Below are 23431 nucleotides of genomic sequence, written 5' to 3' on the forward strand. Positions count from 1 at the left end.
GACGAGTCCATGCCGATTTTTTTCTTGACCTGTGTAGTTGAATCATTAGCTGAAGGATGTGTTGGCAACTGTGTCTTTGTTGCCTGCTGTTTTACCGACGGTGGTTTGCTTGAGTAAATAATTAGTAGTGTCTTGTATTCAAGTTGCTGGACAAGAGAGGTAGAGCTCCAGGAAGCTGTTAGTTTAGAATGATTTTAGCAATTTTTTTGGTGTTGAGTTGCATGAGTGGGTATTCTTGTCCTGAATCTACTACATGATTTGAGTCTAGGAAACCAGGAAAGGTGATTGCCTGAATCTGTTTGATTGGAGTGGAGTGAGGAAATGTGGAAAGGTCATGTGAGAAATTAGCTACTAGTGTAGGATGAATGAAACTGAAAATCAATGGCAGGCAGGTATAGATGCGAGAGCAAGAAAGAAATGGAGAGTTTACGTGAGTGAATGGATTCGTGGGCTAGCGAGCAGCAGTAGTAGTAGTACTACTATCCCAGGCTGTTTGGAATTAATTAAATGTTGAGCAAGGCTGGCAGTCACGTCGCTGTCAGAGGAGGATGTGCTGCTCCTGCTAACCATCACAGCTGCTGCAGACTTGATTACGCGCGCGCGCTCGCCTGCCAGCCTGGCTCCAGAAGCGAAGCGACTCGAACCGACTCCCGAACGTGCGACTCCAGCTGCCGTCTCCTCGGGATGGAGCCTCAAGTACGTCCACACCCGAATCTTGGATGCACCTCACATCGCCCCAGGAGCACGCCCACTCCAGATCCTCCTCGTCTTGGTAGCCGTTCTGGTAGCCGACGGTGTCAGAATAGACCATCACAGCCGCGGTGGTCGCACTCGGCCGCCGCACAGACAATGGCTGCGGTTGGGTTGTCTCCCTGGAACGTGTTGTCCCACATCGCCTCTGGCACCGGCACGCGCTCCTGGTCGCCAGTGGTTGGATCCCACAGCACGAGCTCACCCCAACCCGGAACCATGTCGAGGAGAAGCGCGCGGCCATGGCGGTAGTCGAGGGCCAGGTAGTCGCCTGGGACGGCGAGGGAGAAGGCTGAGCCTGTGGTGGCGGCGAAGTCTTTTACGGCCTTGCGGCTGTTTCGGAGGAAGCCCAGTACGGGGGGTCTCCCGTGGAGCTCGTGGAGGCGGCGGCGGAACCTGCGGTGCGAGATGATGCGTCGCCAGGGCTTGCAGACGAGCGAGGCGCGGACGAGGCACGACGGCTCGTCGGGAGGGAGGCGGAGGAGGATCTCCTCGATGAGCCTGCCCGGCGGCGCCATGGAGCTTGCTAGGTCCGGGCTTGGACCGAGGAGAGCGTGCGGTGAAATGTTGGGCCTCACAGATTCATGAAGATAACCTGAGTTCTTTTTTTCTTTTTCCTTAATTGGAAAAAATAGCTCCTGAATTTGAATTTTGACATGTGAATTGTTCTTTTACTTCTTTTTTAATACCATTTTAATTGAAACTACTCCCTCCGACTAGAATTAGGTGTCCGACACGTAGTTCTCAGGGTTTTTTTTTATTTTAACCCTCTGTATTTTAAACCTGGAACCATCGGCTCCAATCGATCATCGTCCCGACTCCCACGCTTCGCTTCCGTATTTTAACCAGCGGCCTCCCACGCTTCGCTCCGGGGGCCTCCTCCTGCCCTAGCGCTGTCGGCCTCCATCGAGCTCGCCTCTCGCCGCCATCCTCCGTCGAGCTCGTTAACCGCCGATGCCTCCCTTGAGCTCCTGTCTCCCCGCCGTTCTGCGCTCGCCTCCCCGTCCATGGGTCCGCCTCAAGGAGGGTGGCGCCGCCGGCGCATCTCCTCCCTCCCCGGCGGCCACGCCTCGAACCTTCTCGGAAGGTCACTCCGCCGAGATCACCTCTCGCCGCCAGTCTTCGCGCACCTCTCGCCGGGCAGCCTCCGCTCATCTCAAGGTGGCCGGCGCCGTCGAGCAAGCTTTTCCTCCAAACTTGTAGTCGTCCCTGCGGCCTGCACCCTGCAGCCTTCTCCCGCCGGCCTCCTTCTGGACGAGAAGGCATGGACACAAGGTCGATCGATGTCGCCTCCCCTGCCGGATCCGTCCCTCGCCATTGTTCCAGCTTGATGAAGCAACACCCTGTGCGCATCCCGGATTCTGCAACACCCTGCAATGTCTCGATTTGGTAGGTCCTCCGCCCGCATCACATGTTGATTTGGAGTAGCACATGAGTATACTGTAAAACTGGATGGTTCAAGGCAATTTTAAACTGCAGTTCTCTGAAACAATGTTCAGAAAGTTGAACATAATCATCCCTAGTTAATCTTGTAGACTGCAGCTGGAGTATGAGACATGGCAAAGGCGTGTACCATAATTATGAGACATTAATAAAAAGTCCAGAGACTTGCAGAAAAATAACATTGCAGTACCTTTCCTCAAGATGGCAATCTCCGAATAAATTTGACAAAATGACAAGGTCATCAAAGTAGTTGCAAGCAATATCTTCAGCATGACCCTCTTCGTCTGCTACAGAGTAGTCCTTGCCCCACTCTGGCCGGACCAACCATGCAATTAGTTCATCTCAGGGCCTTCGGCGAGCTTCAAAGAGACCAAATTATACCCACATCTTCATTTCAAACTCGGAGCTGGCCTTCTTATCACTGCGTATGTGTTGAGCTTAGAGTAATCTTGCCAACACCGCAAAGTTCACCGACAGTCACAACAGAACAGAGACCACATCTGTTAGTTTCTTCAAGTAAGATCAACTTGCTTGGCAGCGATGGTGAAAAGGGGGAACCACGAGCTGATCTTGCCGCCATTGGAAAAGAAGAGCTGCAGGCTAGAGGCGAGACATTCACCCAGGAAGAGCCAAACTGTAGCTTCGGCTTGAGGACGACGCCTCTAGTACCAGGAGGTAGTTGTGCAGATCCTGTAATAGTTTCTTCAAAGCCAAACCAACCTGCAAAGAATGACACGCAGCTTTGATGATCTGCTTTCAGGCATTGGCCGTGAAAAATAAAATTAATGTTGCTAAATTTCAAATGTGCTCACACCCTGTCCTCAGTATTAGTTATTGTGGTTGAACCGCCGTGCAAGTGCTACCTGAATCACAACTGACAGAGTCACACTATTAAGTTTGGAGAAAATTCAGCAACTCCTAATCCACCGTCCTTGGTGAGAATGAGGGCCACTGAACCGTACCCCTCGAACTCCGGGGGTGAGATGGTGGTAGCATCCTCCCCGGCCAAGTCGTACTCGATGATTGTTCCACGATCGGACAGGAAGTAGAGCAGAGAGTCCCCTACGAGCACGCTGGTGGTGTGGAGTCTGAAGTCCACAGCCGAAATTTGGATCCACCTCACGTCGCCCCACTCGCCGGTCTCCGACGAGTAGGAGCACGCCCATGTGATCCACTCCAGATACTCCTCGTCTTGGTAGCCGTTCTGGTAGACCATCACCAAGTGAAATGGCCTCCTACCGTGACAGCCGCGGTGGTCGCACCCGGCCGCCGCACAGACAATGGCTGCGGTTGGGTTGTCTCCCTGGAACGTGTTGTCCCACATCGCCTCTGGCACCGGCACGCGCTCCTGGTCGCCACTGATTGGATCCCACAAAGACGAGCTCACCCCAACCCGGAACCATGTCGAGGAGAAGCGCGCGGCCATGGCGGTAGTCGAGGGCCAGGTAGTCACCTGGGACGGCGAGGGAGAAGGCTGAGCCTGTGGTGGCGGCGAAGTCTTTTACGGCCTTGCGGCTGTTTCGGAGGAAGCCCAGTACGGGGGTCTCCCGTGGAGCTCGTGGAGGCGGCGGCGGAACCTGCGGTGCGAGATGATGCGTCGCCAGGGCTTGCAGACGAGCGAGGCGCGGAGGAGGCACGACGGCTCGTCGGGAGGGAGGCGGAGGAGGATCTCCTCGATGAGCTCGTCCGGCGGCGACTCGGTGAGGCGCAGCGCCGCCGGCGGCGCCATGGAGCTTGCTAGGTCTGGGCTTGGACTGAGGAGAGCGTGCAGTGAAATGTTGGGCCTCACCAGATTCATGAAGATAACCCGAGTTGTTTCGGAAATGCTGAACGGAACCCGGGTACGGGCGAGGTCGAAAACTGAGCCAATCAAATTGCACCACGTGGTTGTATAGTACAATATATATGCACTGTATCTGACAGTGTCCAGCATGTATTCAAGGTATTCACCGGCCACATTAACATCGAGAGGCAGCGTGCATTAAATCTTCTGCCCCCCTCCCCCGTGACTCTCATCTCATCGTGACTCCCTTTCTCTCTCAACCTCCATCGAGGAAAAGCGGCGGCGAGACGGAGCTCAACATGCAGCAACATGGTGAGAGAGCGGCCGGAATTGGGGGTTCGAGTTGGCGTGGACAGGCGTCGTCCGGAATGAAGGCGAGGATGCGGCCGGAACGGGGGAGGCGCACATGAGCACGAGGTCTCTCACGAGATTTGGCTCCTCCGCCGCCCCCATCGTGGCTGAGTAGCTGTCAGCCATGCCATGGCTGTGGTCCTCGACGGGAGTGCCCCAGCCTCCCAACCAGCGGTGCAGCGCCCCAGCCTCCTCGACGGGAGTCATTGCAGGAAGACGCATCGGCGGTTGCCACCATGTTCCTGTGCAAGTTAGGTTTGAGATTTGTTTTCTCAGTCTAGGATTATTTTGTTTTAATTTGATGAAGATTCAGATCTGGAGAATGCTTTTGTGGTGGATATTTTTGGTTCTGTGCTCATATATTCCGTTTAATGCACTCCAATCCAATCCCGTACAATAGCAAGATTTGAGAAATCCAATCTGGACGAGCCTGTATTTTTTCTTGATCTCATTCTGTGTTAGATTTGTACAAATCTTCGTTCTTCTCATTTCAATCTAGTAATGGGAAATTGGGAACGTTGTTCTCGTACACACTTTCATTGTTCTCAAATAGATTTTCTTGATCTCATTCTAATCTATTTTTCTTTCTGATTCAAATAGGTCAGAAGAAATATTTTTTTTGTTCATGAATTTATATCCAGAACTCGTTGACTAATCGGTACGAGCGCTGCCGCAGTCGTATGTTTTGGTGTGATTTCTTTTGATTCTCTCTCAGGACGTATTGCGTGTTCATTTTGGTTTTCGCTTGCTCGTGCTTAGTTTCTACAGATTTGCACTGATCTCATTCCGACCTGGTAGAAGGAATGTGTTTTTTTTCTTCCGATCCAAATGTTCAGCGGTAACAAATGTTAGCAAATTGTTCATGAATTTATCCTGAACTTGTGGCTGATTGGTGAACTAAACGAACTCAATTATTAACTTAATAATTTTAAATGCAACGGTATTTTGTTTATGATTTAGCATTTTTTACTATCTGCATCATAGATAGAAAAAATATGTTAAGAACTCTCTGCTCCAAAATTGTCCATTTTGACTATTTTCATCGTTGATTAATTGGGAGAACTGCCAATGAATCTTTCCATATTTTAAAAATAATGTTTTCAATTTTTTACAACACAAAACCATTAGTACAAAATGACATATTTTGACATTCAACATCCCATCGTGATGTTTTTAATATTCTATGAGGTAAAAGTAAATGTTACAAATCTAAATTGCTTCCAAATGGAGTAACCAGCGGAAAATTTGTTTTAGAGTTCATCTGAAGGAAACAAATCATCTAAAGGATCTGACGATGGCCACCTCTCCTGCTAGCTCGAAAACTGATGGGGAAGATCTACAGTGACCAGAGAGCTTTGATGTTTGAGATGGCAGCGCCCAGGAGCGGTCACCGGAGAAAGGGGGGCACCTGACAAAAGCATTGAATTCCCTCGATACAGCATGCTCCTCTCTATACTGCACCATGAGCTTAATTCGCAGTAAGTACCCACCCACTTGCGTACGCTGCAGTCCGGTATAAGGCTTGGTATCAAACAAAGTGAAAATTGACTAAACAATGTATTGGTCGGACGCTATATTACGCACTCTAGACGACCACGATGTCGACCTCGCCCGTAGCCGGGTCCCAATCGTGCGGGTCGGAGTTGTTTGCTTTTCTTTAGTTTTTTTTATGGGCGGAATTGGAAAAAGAATAGCTCCTGTACATCAACGAAATTCTCGATCATCCTCACATTTTTCCAGCACAAGAATATTACTACTCAGTTGTTTTGATTGCATTGTGTAAATACAATGTGGTGATAAACGACAAAAAATAACTAGCTCTGAATTTGAATTTTGACATGTGAATTGTTCTTCTACTTGATTTGAATGATGTTGGAGTCTAAATATTTTTTAATACCATTTTAATTGATAGATTGAAATAGGCGGCTAGTTTTGCTATATACTAGACCATGAAAGCACGTGTTGTTGTTCCCACCCATCTTAAAAAGAAATATAAGCTCCAAGGCTACCAACTTGTATTCTTCTACGTATAAAATTCGTCTCCAATCGGGATGTTTCTTTTTTGAGAATTCAACTCTTGCTAGCACTAACGCAAACTATTTTTATTGCTAATCATGAATGTCAGTATGAAGTGCATCACTCTACAGATGTCAAGAGCCGAGTACAAACCATCATCTCTGGAATGATTAAGAATCGGAATGAAAATCTGAGAAGTAACAATAGAAATATATGGTTGCTATACACATAACCGATATCCTCTACCCATCGACTTTTCATAAGCAATAGCCGTGCGGTTGACTTCATGTAAACATAGGTAGAAGATTAAGGAAAGATTAATAGACTTTGCTGACATATCGAATCGATAAAATCTAAGCTCTTTTCTTTTTGATCTCAAATTTATCTGTGTGCTCAACATTAAGTAGGTATCTTATCCTAGCATAGTGTAGCAGAGAAAAAAATCAGATGCAGCAGATATAGCGGGACAATTTGATCTTAGGTTAGCCTATAAGACACGTAAACAAAGTTCTTTTAATGTGAAACTTTTGACTAAAACCAGTGCAACACTATTGCAAACCATTCAGCTAAGAGTTTTATCATAACTGGTTCGCCGAGAATTGGAATGCTAGTGCCATGTTGGTCATATGCATTACCTCGCAATCAGCAAAAGCATAGTAATGAAAATGATGTGATTCGAATGGTGTGACATGCCAGGCCGCTAGGTGAACCAAAAACCTGATTTATTTGCACGACTGAAGAAAAGCTAACCAGCCTAAGATTATAAAAATTCATGTAAAAGGTCGAAATTCAATGAACAAATAGGAATCTAACATCCTACCGTGAAATCGCCACAAGCATAAGCCAAATTTACTGATTAGGACATACTCCATATATCTAAACCTTCTACCGACCCATCCAAGCGTTGACTGGTCATGGAAAAAATGGCACTCCGGCGCAGAACACTTGTATTGGTTTCCTTAATAAGCAAAGATTGAAGGACGTCCTGAAAAATTCTTTTCCATGACATTTCTTTCAATGCATTTTTTTTTTGATAAGAGAGCTATCCAAGCATGTGCTCCGGTCCCGCTCCGGCCGTGACGGCTCTGCTCCTTAGAACGGTCCCGAAGGACCGAGAGCTTCATTAATATTCGGGAGTGGAGATACATTTTACAAATAGGGTCTCAAAGAAACATTGAAATACAACAAGACCCATACATTTTGCACCAGGGACCTCATACAAAAACTTGGATAAGCAATCAAGGCCTGCTCCTTCTCCACCATTTTGAAAACACTTCTGATGACAAGGACAACACAACCAATGTGTGCAATCAAAGTGCGACCAATTGTGTTATCTTCCTCGATTCCTACCGACGAGAACCCTTGGATCAATTTAACGTTTGCAAATATGTCTTTTTTTCCAAAACACAATCTGCTCACATCACAATCTGCTGCTGCTACCACTTTTCCTGAACTTAAATCTACTACTAGCTCTCCACTAAATAGTACTACTCCGAGTCTGTGCAGCACTAGCAGTGGCAGACCTAAGTTGCCGGGGCATGGGAGTTCAGCTGAACCCCCAAATTCATTTGGAAAAATGAGCTGCCACTATTACTCCCCGCAGCAAACGAAAATCGCAACAGAACGGACGAATTGGAGCATCCATCCCAGCGAGAAAATACTTTGATTACAGGTTGCTTGCATCAAAGAAAGTACCAGAAGATACCTCCAAGGACAATCTAGGTAGGTTAGGGTTCCTTACCGACGGCAGAAAAAGGCAAGGGTGAAGAACGGAAGAGAATGGAGAGAAGATAGGTCGATTACCTGAGATATACAGCTAGATCAATTGGCATAAAGAACTCGCCGCCGCCTATCCAGTTGAAAACTTCTCACTAACCCCACCACGCCACGCCTCATGCCTGCGTCAAGTCACGTGATGAACCAACCCAGTAGTAGAGATTCAACCATCTGGCGTCTTTGAATGGGAAGAGCAAGAAATATGGATGACGCGAGGAGACGGCAGTCTGTATATTTGACATCTCACGAGTAGAGTGCCCTCTCCTCTCCTCGACAAGTAAAAGTCAAAGTCTAAGTCACACGCGCAACCCGCACGCGGTGTGTGACAATAATCTTGTATTTATAAAGGAAGGTTCAGAGCTTTTGGGATGGTTTGAATTTCTAGGGAGAATAGGGAAGAAAGTAGGGCGGGAACCAGATTTTCGGTCAGCTAGACAATTGCGGGTTAGCCTAGTTAGCAGTGCTCAATAATTAATGGGGTGCGCCCTTTTCAACTTTCCAGAACGGAGTTGTTGTCTCTGTAAACGAGGAGTTGTACTTATAATTGCAGGCTGCACAATTTCCTTGGATTAGTATGGACTTTTCTTTGGCCCAAAGGGACCCTTGGTTTTGTGAGCAATTAGGTGCATCTGGTACAGCCGCGACATGGGCACATTATTGCTCTGAGATCTACTCTATTGGGCTACAGGGCAATTACACAATTTAAGAAAAAAGTTTAACTATTAATTTGGTCAACAAAATATAAGATATCACAAAAATTATACTATTGGAAACTTTTTTTGAATATAAATCCAGTGGTATAATTTGTCTAACATATATCTTGTAGTTTTTTGACTAAATTTGTAGTCAAACTTTTTTCTTGAAATTCGTAATTGCCCTTTAAACCGGTACGGAGGGGAGTAGTGGAATTTTATCGAGCAGCATGCTCAACTTGAATATGAATAGGTGGAGAAATTTATGATGCAGCAAATTCTCAAATTCTCAGACGATTTGTCATAACATACAGGTCGAAAGTGCAAAAAACAAATAATCTATGTATGTGGACATGAATGGAGCAAAGGAGCATAATACATGTAGCAAAAGGTTTCGAATATTATTATTTGCCCCAGATCATTTAGTTCACAACATAGATACATGACTAAAACTGGAACAAGATTTGAGTCTCAAATTCTCAACTAACTGGTTGAAACAAGATAACCAGCTTAAAAAAATCAGTCTCAAATTTCAAGCGCCACAAGAATATTCACAAGCCAACTGTCACGACGCTAATATTACATATCTCTTTCAACTCACTAGTTACCATTCAAAACATAAGAAAACAAGCCTCAGCTCAAAGTATTGTAGCTGAATGCTCACTAGTCACTACATACGTCAACACAAGCACATGTTGCACAACCAACCAGGTTCAACATAAGTCCTTGCACGACTAGATCACACAACCATCAACATGCAGCCTCTTCACTGCTTCTCAGGTGTTCAGGGCAAAGCTGACATAAGTCATTGTAAATTTTATCAACTACTTGCATCCACACACTGATGATTTCAGATTTTTCAGTCTCCAAATGCCATACCTCCAAAACTTATTTGTCGTTGTATATGTCATATCTGCAAGAGATCAATGCAAAAAAAATGTAAATGTTGCTATACAAGATAACACAAAATCTAGTTGACATGCCAATTGACACATATTAAGCACATTTTGATTTTTCTTTGGTTGTGTAAGGCGACAACAGTTTTGTGAATTACACACCTAAAGTTTCTGCATTCAGAATTTGATCCCAGCATTACGCCTAGTGACGTTTCGTCGATGCCGTCAATTAACTAGAACAATATCAAGTTGTGCATCTTCAGCACTAGTGCATGCTATCTACACAAGGTCTCAACTATATTCCAATAGGAGTTATATTTTAATCTGTAAAAGATGAATTTTCTAGCCAAGACCAATAAACAATATGGTCCATATTACTCTGCTAGTTGTACGTATCTAGTTAAATTTATCTATTGTTGCAAATGGGTACTAAGCACCAAAATTAATATGTCAATATTGTTTCACCTCTAACAAGATAGCATGCCTGATCAGTTCCAAAAATCACCATTGGCAGCAAACATACCAAACCACCAGGGTTGGAAAAAGTGGCATTACCTCCACGCCGTACTCGCCGGTAAGTCTTGGTCATCCACATATGGGCAGCAGGACAGCGGCGGCGAGGTTGAGAGGTCTTCTTCAGACCCATCAGACACTATATTCAAAGATGAACCATTTCGGCTAAGCAAAACAGGATCACTATTTGCAGATTGTCCGTTACATGTACAACATATTGTTGTGCCTACCCCGCCCAAATTTCCTAAAAGTACATGAATCTCTGAGAGAAAACTGAACCATATATACCGACAAAGGAAATTCTGTGCACTATTCGCACGTAAGTGATGTACCGTACTGGAGCTCAACATACAATAGAAAACACAAACTAGAACTCAGCTTTTTTCATACAATTTCAAGTTTTTTTTTGTCCAGAAATGCCAAACTCTCCGCATACGAAGGATTAATCTTTTTTATCGGTTTACATAAATTTATATGGTTAGCGTGCTACAGAACCTGCAAAATTTCATAGGATTAACGATCAATTGCATTTCAAGTTGCGTCAATTAGCATAATTTTTTTATTAAGCTTGACAACAAATGGGTCACATGTTATAAATGATGATATGACCCTGAACTCTTAAGTCTCCAGTTACACTGGGATAACTACAGTAGTGCACATAAACCCCAAACCCTGTGTTTTTCCATATTATTTAGCAGTGCAACTAGGATATTTTGAAATAGCTTTGACTTTGAACGCATATGTACTATTTCCATCATTATTCATGTCACAATTGGAGAGCTCACCATATGTTGCACTCAAGTCCCTCAAAATACAAGCAAGTATAACATCTCTTTACATGATGGTTTGAATGAAATTATACAAGTGATAGGATACTTACAACGAGCTCCCCATATCCTGGGAATTTAGACTCAATTGGCACTATCCTCCACTCGAAATGAGGAACCACCATAAGCTTCAACAATTGGTGTGACATCGCTCTGCTAAGAAGCCAATTAGCGCATGTAACTTTTCTATAGATCAAATTTGCACAAATAACTTGGTGTTGTGGCAGTGAAAGCATGCAGTGTAAGTCTATGAGAACATTTCCTAACAAAATGCAGGAGTTTGACGAAGCACATAACCCATACTAGTCCAATTATATTGTTCAGGAACTTTTCATAATATTTCAGCTACGCTTGATGCACCAGTCATCCGATGCTGCAAATACAAAAATGGGGGATAAAACGTTAGCTTGTTGTTTCATTAAGCTATTACAGACTTTTCAGCCCATGTTTGTGCAGCAGTAGAAACCAAACAACCATCCTCACCTATGAGTCACAAATACAATATGCCGCCTACCGATTGGAGTAGCAACCATCTTCCTCAACAGCATATAACTCACCTCCTATACAACAAATGATCTCAAATGCATGCAATTTGACCAAGAAAATATGAAGCCAACACACAAAGACATCAAAATATCTTAGAACCATGTATATCTTCAAATAAGATAATATTATAACCTAGAGCGATGTAAGCATAAATTGTAATAGCATGATCTATTTGTACAGAAAAAATTGTATGAACCACAGAGAAAAGGAAGTTGGAAGTATGTGGACAACATAAACCCGTCCAGACCACTAACCTAAAGGGGTAAGATGGCTCCAAAACACTGTGTCAAAGTTGTCTGCATAAATCATTTGAAACGGTAAGGATCTTGGAACATTTATAACGGAGCAAGATGGTATCAGAAGAGAAGCATAAAGTGTTGACAAAGCTAAGCTTGTAAAGTTATGAACATAAATCTCCCAACATAAGAGAAAACTAAAGCATGAAAGAACAAACCTTGTATTTGACCATCAAGAAAGGAGCTCGAGGAAAATCTGATGAAAGCCAAGCCATTCTCTTGGCCAACAAGTGACTTAGCATCTTTGTCGATGGTTTCCACCAGACCACCTTTGGTAGTTGATGACTTTTCATCAGCTATTCACCATGAGTTGAATGGGCCACCATGAAGGCCATGGACAAATACATCATGGACCTAAGGGGAGACACATCTCAATGAAGTATCTGAATCATCTCCTTTTTAGATCCACTATTTTCAAAGCATCCATCATCCTTACAAGTATCCTTGAAATACCATAATCATTATTGTCCAAATGAGCCCCGAGAGGCAATTCTAGATTCAACAAGAATAACTCGTCACCAAACTGAAGACACTTTCTTTTATTCTCACTTTCTAAATCAGGAAAATCACTTGAACAACAATAGAAATAATCAATCTCCAGGAGTGCAGGCTAAGTAACAGCAAAAGAAAAGCAATGCTTTCTTATTGCAAAACAAAATAACTTGAGTGAAATTTTGCTGAATGATACACAAATACTTAGTGTAATTCTTGAACCAATAATACTTCATACAAAATGGAAAAAGGCAAACCCAGATACTACGAATATAGATAATTAAGAAGAAATGGCTCTGTGGATAGGGCATCGATGTTTTTTACCGACTACTTTCTCAAGTAATCAGAACCAACACTTAGGCACTGAATGTTCAAGGAATGATCACAGCTTAATTAACTACTAACAATTGCCTCGTTGCATAAAAAAAAGGTCTGCTTGGACATCTCCGGCATTTGAAGAAAAAATGCATGATTGATTGACTTGTCATTTTGCACAAATGTAGAGTAGAGTAATATCTAGAAGCTTGTACTTTGACCGATATCTTCAATCAAAATTGGAAATGCTGAAAGCGAGTCAATGGATCAAGCCGAGTTATCACACCGAAATGAGCAAAGTCGATCAATGGATGTAATTTCATACTCGAGACTATAACAAATGTAGAAGGAGGCAAACTAGAAATCATTGACATGCACCCAACGAATCACACTTTAGAGAAAAACCATAAGATAGCAACAAACACAAATCCAGACAATAACACTAGTTTTTTTTAAACCATAACATAAGATTATAAACATCACTTCGTCAAAGGAGAGTGAAGTAGAGCAACTTTTTGCACCTGATCATCACCACATGCAATCTAAAGCATCGCATCCGACTACAAAACCACCGGCCTGAACAATCTCGCATCGTTGCGTCTTTCACCTCAAAGGCACAACAAACAAGATATACTCTAGAATAGGCCATGACAAGCATCAACACATGCAGCAAGCACAAAGCATGTTCAAAAGCCAAGTATTGTTTTTCCATATAAAAATATAAAGCCGGGCAAATATGAAGCATCAAATTCAGAAAAATTATTTCAAGCATTGCAAGATAGTGACACATAATTAACACCAAAGTTTCAAGTCCTAATCATTACCATCCAGAGTAAAATAAGTATACTTGTTGATACTTTTACACGTGCTGATCTAATCTACAATAGTAGTGACAAAAGAATATGTGTGTTTGATGTCCACATGTTATGCAAAGTTGTCTACATAGAAGATTAAGCTTTAAAACAACTCAATCATATAATAGTGTCTTAATTTGTTCACAGCCGAATAGAAACAGAGAAACAAAGTAAGAATGGAAGGTAAAATTACAAGCAATTTAGTCACCATAACAATGGCACGGGAAAGAGAAATTATGAAGGAGACAGGGCTGAGAAGGTATTGTCCAATGCCGATAGAACCATGCACAAAACGCACGATTGGGCAAACATATATAGGACGCCTCCAGTGGTGTCACAGACTCAGACCACTCGTGGGGCAGGTTGCCCAGCGACACCAAAGCAGTCTACTTGTACAGATGAAAAAGGGATTAAAATAAAAAAAAATGTGGAAGACGAAGGCGCAACTGTATGTGAGCAGCTCGACCGATGGCCCGGCTAGACTGTTTGCTGGATCAGCAGAGCACCGCAACCACTGCTGTGGAATTCTCATCAGACATATGGTGCAAGATCCCCATCGGCAACCTGACAAAAAAGCCATGAAGAAATGAATTCAACCGCGCCCAAGGAGGTACCTTTCGATGCCCATTGTAGAGATGGATGAAATCAAACATCTTGCCAGGCGACTACACTCGTGCACGCTTAGAAGCTCACTTGACTGACCTCAACCCCCACTGCAAATATAACTTGTACATTAGACTGGATACTTGTGTCTGCATAAACGTGAATCTAATGGTAGTACTAATTATGCACTTTGCACATCAATTAGAATTTGTAGAAGTTGGTGGTATTTAAGAATCATATCCAGAGTGTATCATACCAAATCATGATTAATGCCCATGAAATAATATAGTGCTCTCATACTTAAAAAATATTTACTTGGCATACAAACAATTCATTGGTCCCTTAGAAAACCAATTCGTAGTGAAATTACCGTAAGAACCACAGGTACACAAGGAATGTCATCTGATGTCAAACACTAGGGAATATAAGCAGGAGGTTTATTACTGTCACAAGCCAAAATGTGCATACTAAGATATTCCATGTAGTTTTTGCCTCCCAGATTCCATTGTAAGTAAGTACACTCGCCTTCCTGTTAATTATAAAGTCACATCTGACTTGTCTCTTCGCAGAAAATCATATGATACAGTGAACACCTCAATGCCAAATACTACGAGCAGTTAACAACACACTCAGTTTGAGCATTTGACAAGACCAAAAGGAAAGCACGAGTTGCATCAGTATCACACACATTCAAATGTTTTTCTCATCAATACATCAATGCATGCAAATGCTTTTATCTACTGCATACACATTTAGGAAAAAAGATGAATTTTTAGCAAGAATAAATGGATGAATGAGAGAGACCTGACTTGCAGCAGCAAATCCGAGTGGTGGCCAGCGGTATGAGTAGGTAGCTTGAAGGACCAGAAGATCAAATGGGTGGTCGCCCAACAGCAGCTCCGGCCGGACTGCTAGCAGAAGTAGCTGGGGCAGGCGGACAACTAGGCCATCCTTCGTGCCTCCCTCCGGATCGAGCCCCTTATGCTGGCCACGGTTCATAAGCTATCACCTGTTAAACAAAGGGTGCAGCAATTTACCATGAATTGACTATTCAGCATAGAAAAGAATACATGATTTCAAGGAATAAAAATCACCGCGAGAAAACATCTACCAGGATACACAAACATATAAATATAAAGCCAGGAAAATTTCTGGTTGTATATAAATATAAAGCCAGCCAAATTTAAAGCGTTAAATTCATAAAATATATATCTCGATTACCTAGTGGGAGAGAATCGCAGGTATGGCCAGCACAGAAACGACACCGCCTACCAAACATACATGTGTAAGACAAGATAAACATGCAATTGCTAATATAAATTAATGGTCATTTCAGGTGGCGGCCCGGTGTGTGCTCTGGCTGGTTTGGCGGCCGCGGTGGCCGCGAGGGCGGCATGGTGGCTAGACCGGGGAGCTCGCGCTGCTACGGCCGATGCCTCGGTCTTGGACACCTGTGTTGGCGTCCGTCGAAGCTCCCTCTCTGTGGCGGTTGGTGGGGGCCGCGGAGCTCTTCTCGGTGAGCTTGGTCGGCAGCAATGGTGCGGCTCGGCTCTTCAGCCCCGCGCGGTGCGGGTGGTGGCAGCGGAGCTCCCGGGCTCCTTGGTCTGGTTGTGGTGGCGGTGGTGGCTTGTGTGTGGCGGTGGCGCCGCTTACGCGCATGAGGTGTGTCTGCGGAGTGCGGGCTGGCAGCGGTTTCGGTCTTCGTCTCGCTATCCGGCCGCATGAGGGCGTGGTGGCTCATTTGCTCCGGGCGAAAGCCTGACCGCGCGGCATCTGCGGATGTCACCGTCCTTCTTGGGGGGGGGGGGGGGGGGGGCGGTCGTGGAGCTTTACGACCTTCGCTGCCTTGGGTTCACATCTTCGGGTGAAAGCCTAGATCCCGCGGGATCGGACGACGGCGTCGATTCTTTGTCGTGTCCCCTCTTGAGGGCGTCGTCTTGAAGTTGATGATCCCCTTCGCGCCCTCCTGCGGCCTCGACACACAGGGCATCTAGGTTGGCAGGAGGTCAACCGGAGATGAGGGTGTTCCGGGTGGAGACTTGAGAGGCAACGACGATGGTGGTGACCAAGGTCTGGTTGCGGCAAGGTCATGTTAGTCGGCTCCGTTCCGGCGTGTTCGAATGTCTTCGTGGTGGTCTCTTCTTGTTGTGAAGTCGAAGCCACCCTCGGGCGGTGTGCGATGATCTTCGAGGGGTGGTCCGGTGAAGGTCCTATTCGACGCTTGTCTTGCGCATCTCCTCTCCGAGGCTCGGTTGGCATAGGCCGGCTTGAGCTTCTTAGCTTTTGTGGGTAGCCAGGGTGGCTGGGTGTCCCCTTGTGGCGGGGTGTGTGGTCTTGGGTGTGCTCTGGCACTGTTGTTGTTGGTTTTTGCCCGATTTTCTCCTAAAAATCGGGCACCTTTCTGCTTTATGAATGAATGAGGCAAAGCTTTTGCCTCCGTTTAAAAAAAAACAATGCCCTGACCCTAACACAAGACACGCAAAAATAAGCAAGGCCAAGAAACAATGCTACCAATCTTAAATATGTGGGTGATATGCATGTCAACCGAGTAGTCCCGGCATGCCAAGTCGAAAAAATGACGGGACCAAGCGGGTAGATACTCCTTCAACAAAACAATGAGAATTAAATTTGGATAGTTGTGCGATAGAGACAAATTTGCATCCAAGAACCATCAATACTATAGTTTCCATCAGTAGTTAATTAGAGAGAGCTCCTCGATTGTACAATCAAGTTCCTAATGCTAGAATATGAGTGCACCTATAAGCTTCATTGGCTTGAATACAATTGAGCAAGGTAACAATGTCATGACCCTCACACAAGACACGAAAATTATGCAAGACCAAGAAACAATGCTACCAATCTTAAATATGTGGGTGATATGCACGTCAATTGAATAGTCCTCGCAGGTCAAGTTGAAAAAAAATGACGGGACCAAGCGGGTAGACACTCGTTCAACAACACAATGAGAATTAAACTAAGATAGTTGTGCGATAGGGACAAACTTGCGTCCAAGAACCATCAGGGTATATATCAAAGTAGTATCCAACGTTGGAGAAAAAAGCTTAAGCTTCAAATCTGAACAAAGTTGTTGCAATCCTAATATTGTAATTGATGTCCTCGATCCAGTAATACATACATATTTACACACCAATCATATATAACCAGTGATGCATACATATGTTAGTTCAGAATAAAAAAAACCAAAGCCAAAAAAGAAGAACATGTTTTTTTTGGTTGTTCCTGCACACAAGGAAATGAACAAATTCCGAGATCGATTTGCACTATGGGGAGGACAAGTAAATCATGTTCAACTAAATAAACGTTCATTTCCTTAGCATGAAGCAAAGCATAATCAATGACACAATTGGTAGGTAACTACTCCATTCCAGCAAAAGAAAACAAAAGATAAATAAGACCAGTAAGGTCATATTGATCAGCTCATGGTAAAAGAGCACAAGTATGTCCTTCCTTTAGTTCTTATCAGAGAGGGAAGCGGGAGACACATTACCACGAGTCCCCCCCCCCCCCCCCCCCTCTTCGCGCATCCTCATTGGAAACAGAAGAACAATGTCACACATCTCTGAGCTTTGATGCTCCAAACCTCAAACATAGTTACATAAATGTATTAGTGGATACTCACTGCGTTCCATATTAGTTGTCGCAATGCAAGATCAAGTGGAAATATGGAGCGGAGGTAGTACCAAATAATGTAAGATCAAGTGGAAATATGCATTATCCTTATAAGACCAAATGGCCATAGTAAATTAACTACGCAGGAATGGATGAAATTATGAAGGATCATATACACCACAACACTGCACGCCAAAGTCCAATTCCTTGTTTAGTTCAGCTTGCCATGAAAATGCTTGTGCAGTGTTCAACTACACAAGGAATTGGACTGCAATTCTACTTAATAACATTGCATTTATATAAACAAAAGGGCCAGAAATGCACAGGGAATTTAAAGAGAACCAATCCTTAATATATTATCAGTGCTATTGGCAAAGACTAACTTTCAGTTAACACTATATAAACCAAATAGTTAAGAATCTATACTTCAGTAGATAACTGAAATTATGAAAGGTTTAGTAAACCACTATCCATGGAAAACTCTTATTCCCTGTTCAATACAACATGCCATGAAATCATGTTAATTCTCTTGCAATTGCAAAATCCCCGAAAAAGGTAATTGCAGAACGGATTTAAATATAAACATTACGGACTGGATTTAAATATAAACAATATGTCAACTTATCATGCTATTTGCATAGAGAAAACCCAACTTTCAGTTAACACTATATAACCAAAAATTATTAGTCTATATCAAGCTGGCAAACACAGACATTTTCAGCAAAAATCAAAATTGATTTCCAATCAATTGCCATAGGCAGCGATACCATCCACATTCCACGAGAAAATTGACATGGCAGCCAGTGAATCAAAAAAGTGATCCAATTGACAAACCACTGCACGCCTGTGGGTCTAGTAAATATGCATGCTCATATAGCCATCAATGTATAGTGTGTTAACACTGTTGTTTAAACCTTAACTATAATTTGTAGTTGAAGTCAAATCATAGAAATAGGTAAGCTAATCTAAACCTATCGTGCATCTTACCGGTATAGCACTAATGAACCTACAACTCTGTATCACATAACAATTTTAGAGCATCAACCACCATCCAACCTCGCTCATCAGCAGAAAAATATAAAACCAACGACAATGCAACACAAATGTTTCCAACTACTATGGAGCTGCATCATCTCCAAGAATATACCATAGAAAACACTTATTAAAAAGTAGTGAAACACACAGAGTTGACTCTAGTTTCAAACTACAGCAACAACCACAAAAGTGATACATGTTTGCCAAGCGTGACTCTCAAAACATAGAGTAGCGTGCAATACCTCCCCAACACTCGGAAAACAGTACAACCATGTCATTTGCAATCAAGAAGTACTTCCAGAAACCTAGTGAGTAGGGCAACACCAGGTCATTGGCAAGTTTCTACCTCCAATACCCCACTTGTGGGCTGATCATGTCCTTCAAATGCATTTCGACGCCATGAACTGTGTTGGAAAGAAAAGCAATCAGAATGTAGTTAAAATAAAAACTTATATACAGTCTTATCACGCATAGGTTATTTCAAAACAGAAAATCAGCATACAAATATTACAGTTTTGGCTAAGTGTACTGAATAGTTTATCTATATATGCATTTATTTAATCAGCAAACATGTACTGCAGATTTATTCATGAGTATTAATACAGAAGGACATAAGTATATCTACCAAACCAGATCACGATGAAAGGTCGATCTTGAGGATCGGTATAAAAATCAGCTCAACACCTTGAGGGTACACACATGCTGAACTAGTTTGATATGGTTAGGTCCAAATTATCTACAACCTTCTCTGCAACTGCTGAATTGCGATGCACGAGAAGCAGCCAAAACAACTAAAATTTTGAAGTAAAAGACGGCAGAAGAAACCGTACAATGGGTTGTAGTAGCCGTTCTTGTCCCCGGCGTCGTCCGACTGGATGGAGGTAGTCATTCCTGAACTCTGATCCCCGCCGCTGTCCATCCCCGCTGTCATCGCCGCCTCAGGGTTGTACCACCATCCTAAGCTACCTAGGCCTTGACCTCATACAAACACCAAAAGGAAAACAGTGAGACCTCCTACCCACCATAGTCTAGAGCAGAGCAAATAAATATGAGATGACTTTCAGCAGGCAGTCCTACAATTAGCAGATGGCAAAGAAGCATGTCAAATGTAGTAATAGTTCCATTATCATCTACTACTATCCTATAATCAGAATCAAACACCAGCAAGCAAATAGACGGCCCCGAAAAGACACCGGCGAAGACTCCACAAAGGGGAAATTTTGACCATGCTGAACGGCGGCTGTGGTTGGGCCCCTCTCCGGCCGCATCGATGGCCTTCCTGCCTTCCGGCGACCTCGTGAAGACGCCGGCAAAGGGGAACGGCGGTCAAATTTTGGCCTTGATGTCGATGAAGTCGTGCTGAACAACGTCGTCTGCGGTGGGGTTTGGGGGCGAACGATGTGGATGTCCAGCTTCAGATGCGGAGCGTGGAAGTGCCGCTCGGACGGCCCTGAAAAGACGCCGGCGAAGACTCCGCAAAGGCGTCAGAGCTGGGGATTGGGGCAAGCTTCTCCGGGTCGAGGATGTGCCCCGCCCAGCTTTCATATGCAGTGCTCACGGCCGCATACAGGGCCTACATACCATCGGGCGACCCGGCGAAGACGCCGGCGGCGCGTCAGAGCTCGCGAGCAGCGGCGACCTTGCACGCGGCTCCTGTCGGGGATGGCCAGCAGCGGCCCCTTATGATGTGGACGAGCAGCGGTTCCCATGGCCGGTAAATCGACGGCATGGCCCAGCCGAAGGCGAACCGGAACCGCGCGAGACCGGGGCCCGTCGTCCTCCAAGCCGGTCGGCAGTCCCGTTGCCAGGTTTAGGTGAAATCTGCGATTGGAGGGCAGGTGATGCAGCGGTAGCAAGGAAATGAGCCGAGACCCGAGGGTGAGGAGACGGAGCTGCGCCGGCGGGAACGAGGTTGGGTGTGGCCGGCAAGGGCCAGGAACCGCAGATGGATACTTCGGAAGATAGGGGCTGGTCGAGCGGAGTGACAGAGACTGGAGCGAGCTGGATCCGATTTCATTTGCCGGAAATGAATCGACTGAGGTCCGTTGGGACTTGGAAAAACAGCAGGCTCCATAAACTCAACATTAATTGTTTTCGAGAATACAAAAAAACTCAACAGTTAACATTAATTTGACACCGAGGCTCGTTGGGGCTAGAGATGGATCGGATTTCATTTGTCTCGCCCCACAACCTATTTGTATGTAGCAATGTTTTCTTGATCAAGTTTCAGCACCGATCATTCACGAACAGCAAAGCTCATGTTTGTTTGGGATCATAAGATAGAAGCAAGACATATACTCCTTCCGTCCATATAATACCATTATGGATCCTTGCATAAGCCTAGCCAGTTCGAAGTAAGACTATAAAAAAATGTCAGGTTTGTCGCATGCTCGTGCGCTCCTGCGCCATGTTGGATCAAGATGGTGACAAGCGCGCCAAGACCATCGCGCTCTAGGCGGCAGGGACATTGTTGCATCGGGACTAGCCGGCATGCAGCTCACGACATCCATACCTCGTCTTTGCCACCATTCGCCGGTGGTGCACCACCATGCCCACTCATAGCCCGCCACACAATCGTCTATCTTCATCACACCTGACTTGTTGGTAGCTCGTGGTGTCATCAAGACCACTGATGGGGGCATACCCGGTCTTCACCATCCCATCGACGAAGGCATAGCTGATGCACAATGTCAAATGTATATGATATGAAATTATATGTTATGATGATTCCAATAACATTACTTTGGTACTATAAAGTTGATATAACATTGATTTAGTTTTAAACATTTGATATATTTTGCTATACACCTAATCAACTTAACAAAGTTTGACTTTTGCCGAAAATTATATGCAACATATAATTTTCGGACCGAGGGAGTATGTGCTTGTTTCATTGGAAATCAGAGAAAAGACCAATAAATTTTTTGAAACGAACGGATCGCTGGATTTCGTGTCGACGGTTCGGATGGGCTTCTCTAGGGACGATTCTCACGAGGCGGTTTTTTGTGGATCTCATTGGCCGAAATGCGGATTGATCGTGACTTTTTGTTGCCCCATAGGCTGGTGCCCTCCCGTTAATTAAATTGTCTTAATTAAGTTTGTTCAAAAAAGTTTTGTGTTAATTAAGCTTGCCTTTCCAACTGATGCGCTTCCTCTAGTTAAGTGTTTGCCTTAATTAAACTTGCATGCTCAGGGGTGACGCACAAAAATATTCTTGATTCATTCTATTTTTTTATTGTTACTAGACACGTTGAACATACTCTAGTACTTCACAACTTTCAAGTACTCCATATGCATGGTAGCTATATAGCACGAGCACGAGTATGACGATCATGTCATGGACGGTAATCAACCAAGCATCAATCAAGACATGTTGACTGACTTCCACCATAGCCCATGCTTGCTCGAAAGATGATGTTGACATGACCTCGATAACCTTTCCCTTGAACCCGTTGTTCTTTCTGTGATGCTTGGACACAAGCCACCGTCACAAGGATTGGACAAACGGCTAGCATAAACGATGTCTCCAAAAAGCAAGTGGCCATCGCGGCGAAACCGTGCACCGCATATATTTGAACCGTGGAAATATGCATGCTGAAATACTCTTGATGGTCGTTGCCACGATTGCCACTCCCAGATTCCTGTACCATATCCTACGGACAGGAAGCAAAACCTAACCCATGTGTCGCCTCACCCTAGGCAACACGGGGGGCGACCCTGCCGCCGGTGCTCGAGCCCCTCTCTCCTCGCCCCCTCCTCCTCTGCCACCGTCGGTGGACCCGCCGGGCGAAGGCAGCGACGGCGGTGGGGGCCTTTGACTCCTTCGTGTGGCAGTGGTGGTTGCTCCTCTAGCGGCGGTGTGGTTTCCGGTGGCCGCGGAGCTCAGGGTGACCGCGCCATGGCGTCGGCTGAGGGGTGGCGCGGCCTCACTGCGGTGGAGGCCCCCGCTGCCATGGATCCGATCTTGGCATGTGCAGGTTTGCAGATCTGGGCTATGATGACGAGCACGCGTGGTGGCGCCTTCAGCGTCGGTTGCAGGGCATCGTGGTGGTGCTGGTGGCCTGCCAAGTGGCGGTAGGCTAGGATCCCCACCGCCTAGCTCCGTTTTCGGTGTTAGTTGGGCGATTGGCAGCGACCCTCCTGCTCGGCCGATGGCCATGGCTCACCTCTTGTCGTTGGTAAGGACAATGCACTCCTTTCTGCGCGCGCCCAGCGGATTTGGGGTCGATGGCAGGGCCGAGAGAAATCCTTGTGTGATGCTGATGAGGGTGACACCCAAGGGCGTCGTCACCTTCTTGGAGGCATCATCATGGCACTATTTGTGCTTCTCCTTCCCGACCACCAGGGGAAACCCTAGTTTCGGCCATCGTAATGTGGCGGCGCAGATGTGTTGTCTCCCTTCTTGGATATGTCGTCTAGGTGGTTCATGGAGATCTCGGTGCACCTGATGGAGTCTTTGTCGGTTGCAGCCTAGAGCTGGGCGTCCGGGGCGCTATGTACACCTTCACCGGAACTTCATGGTCGTCGCTACCTCCGGTCTGGTTCGGTCCCTCCGTTCTCTCTCAGACCCTTAGGCTCTGGTGGAAATATGTGGCGGCTTGGGTCATCTTGGA

General features: G+C 45.1%; 2 protein-coding genes and 2 long non-coding RNA genes across 4 annotated transcripts; all 4 read right to left on the reverse strand.

Annotated features, from left to right (window-relative positions):
- Positions 1–797: 797 nt before the first annotated feature.
- On the reverse strand, positions 798–1268 carry LOC139832384 (uncharacterized). Its single transcript, XM_071822131.1, has one exon. It carries the CDS (start codon positions 1266–1268, stop codon positions 798–800), a length of 471 nt encoding a protein of 156 aa, XP_071678232.1.
- Positions 1269–3076: 1808 nt separating this feature from the next.
- LOC127310468 (uncharacterized) lies at positions 3077–3619 on the reverse strand. The gene has a single exon (XM_051341144.2). It carries the CDS (start codon positions 3617–3619, stop codon positions 3077–3079), a length of 543 nt encoding a protein of 180 aa, XP_051197104.2.
- Positions 3620–9191: 5572 nt separating this feature from the next.
- On the reverse strand, positions 9192–13022 carry LOC127307940 (uncharacterized). Its single transcript, XR_007856038.2, has 7 exons — positions 12048–13022; positions 11848–11889; positions 11531–11607; positions 11101–11420; positions 10263–10359; positions 9691–9724; positions 9192–9606 (listed from the first exon to the last, which is right to left on the reverse strand). It is a non-coding gene; the product is annotated as an uncharacterized lncRNA (long non-coding RNA).
- A 5865-nt stretch (positions 13023–18887) lies between these two features.
- Positions 18888–20850, reverse strand: LOC127307941 (uncharacterized). The gene is made up of 2 exons (XR_007856069.2): positions 19649–20850; positions 18888–19222 (listed from the first exon to the last, which is right to left on the reverse strand). It is a non-coding gene; the product is annotated as an uncharacterized lncRNA (long non-coding RNA).
- Between the last annotated feature and the right edge of the window lie 2581 nt (positions 20851–23431).

The sequence above is a fragment of the Lolium perenne genome, chromosome 6 (genome assembly GCF_019359855.2).
Source record: "Lolium perenne isolate Kyuss_39 chromosome 6, Kyuss_2.0, whole genome shotgun sequence".
Taxonomy (NCBI): Eukaryota; Viridiplantae; Streptophyta; class Magnoliopsida; order Poales; family Poaceae; genus Lolium; species Lolium perenne.

Excerpts from the sequence above, each read along its gene's own strand:
- LOC127310468 (XM_051341144.2), bottom strand. The coding sequence starts at position 3,619 with ATGGCCGCGCGCTTCTCCTCGACATGGTTCCGGGTTGGGGTGAGCTCG.
- LOC139832384 (XM_071822131.1), bottom strand. The coding sequence starts at position 1,268 with ATGGCGCCGCCGGGCAGGCTCATCGAGGAGATCCTCCTCCGCCTCCCT.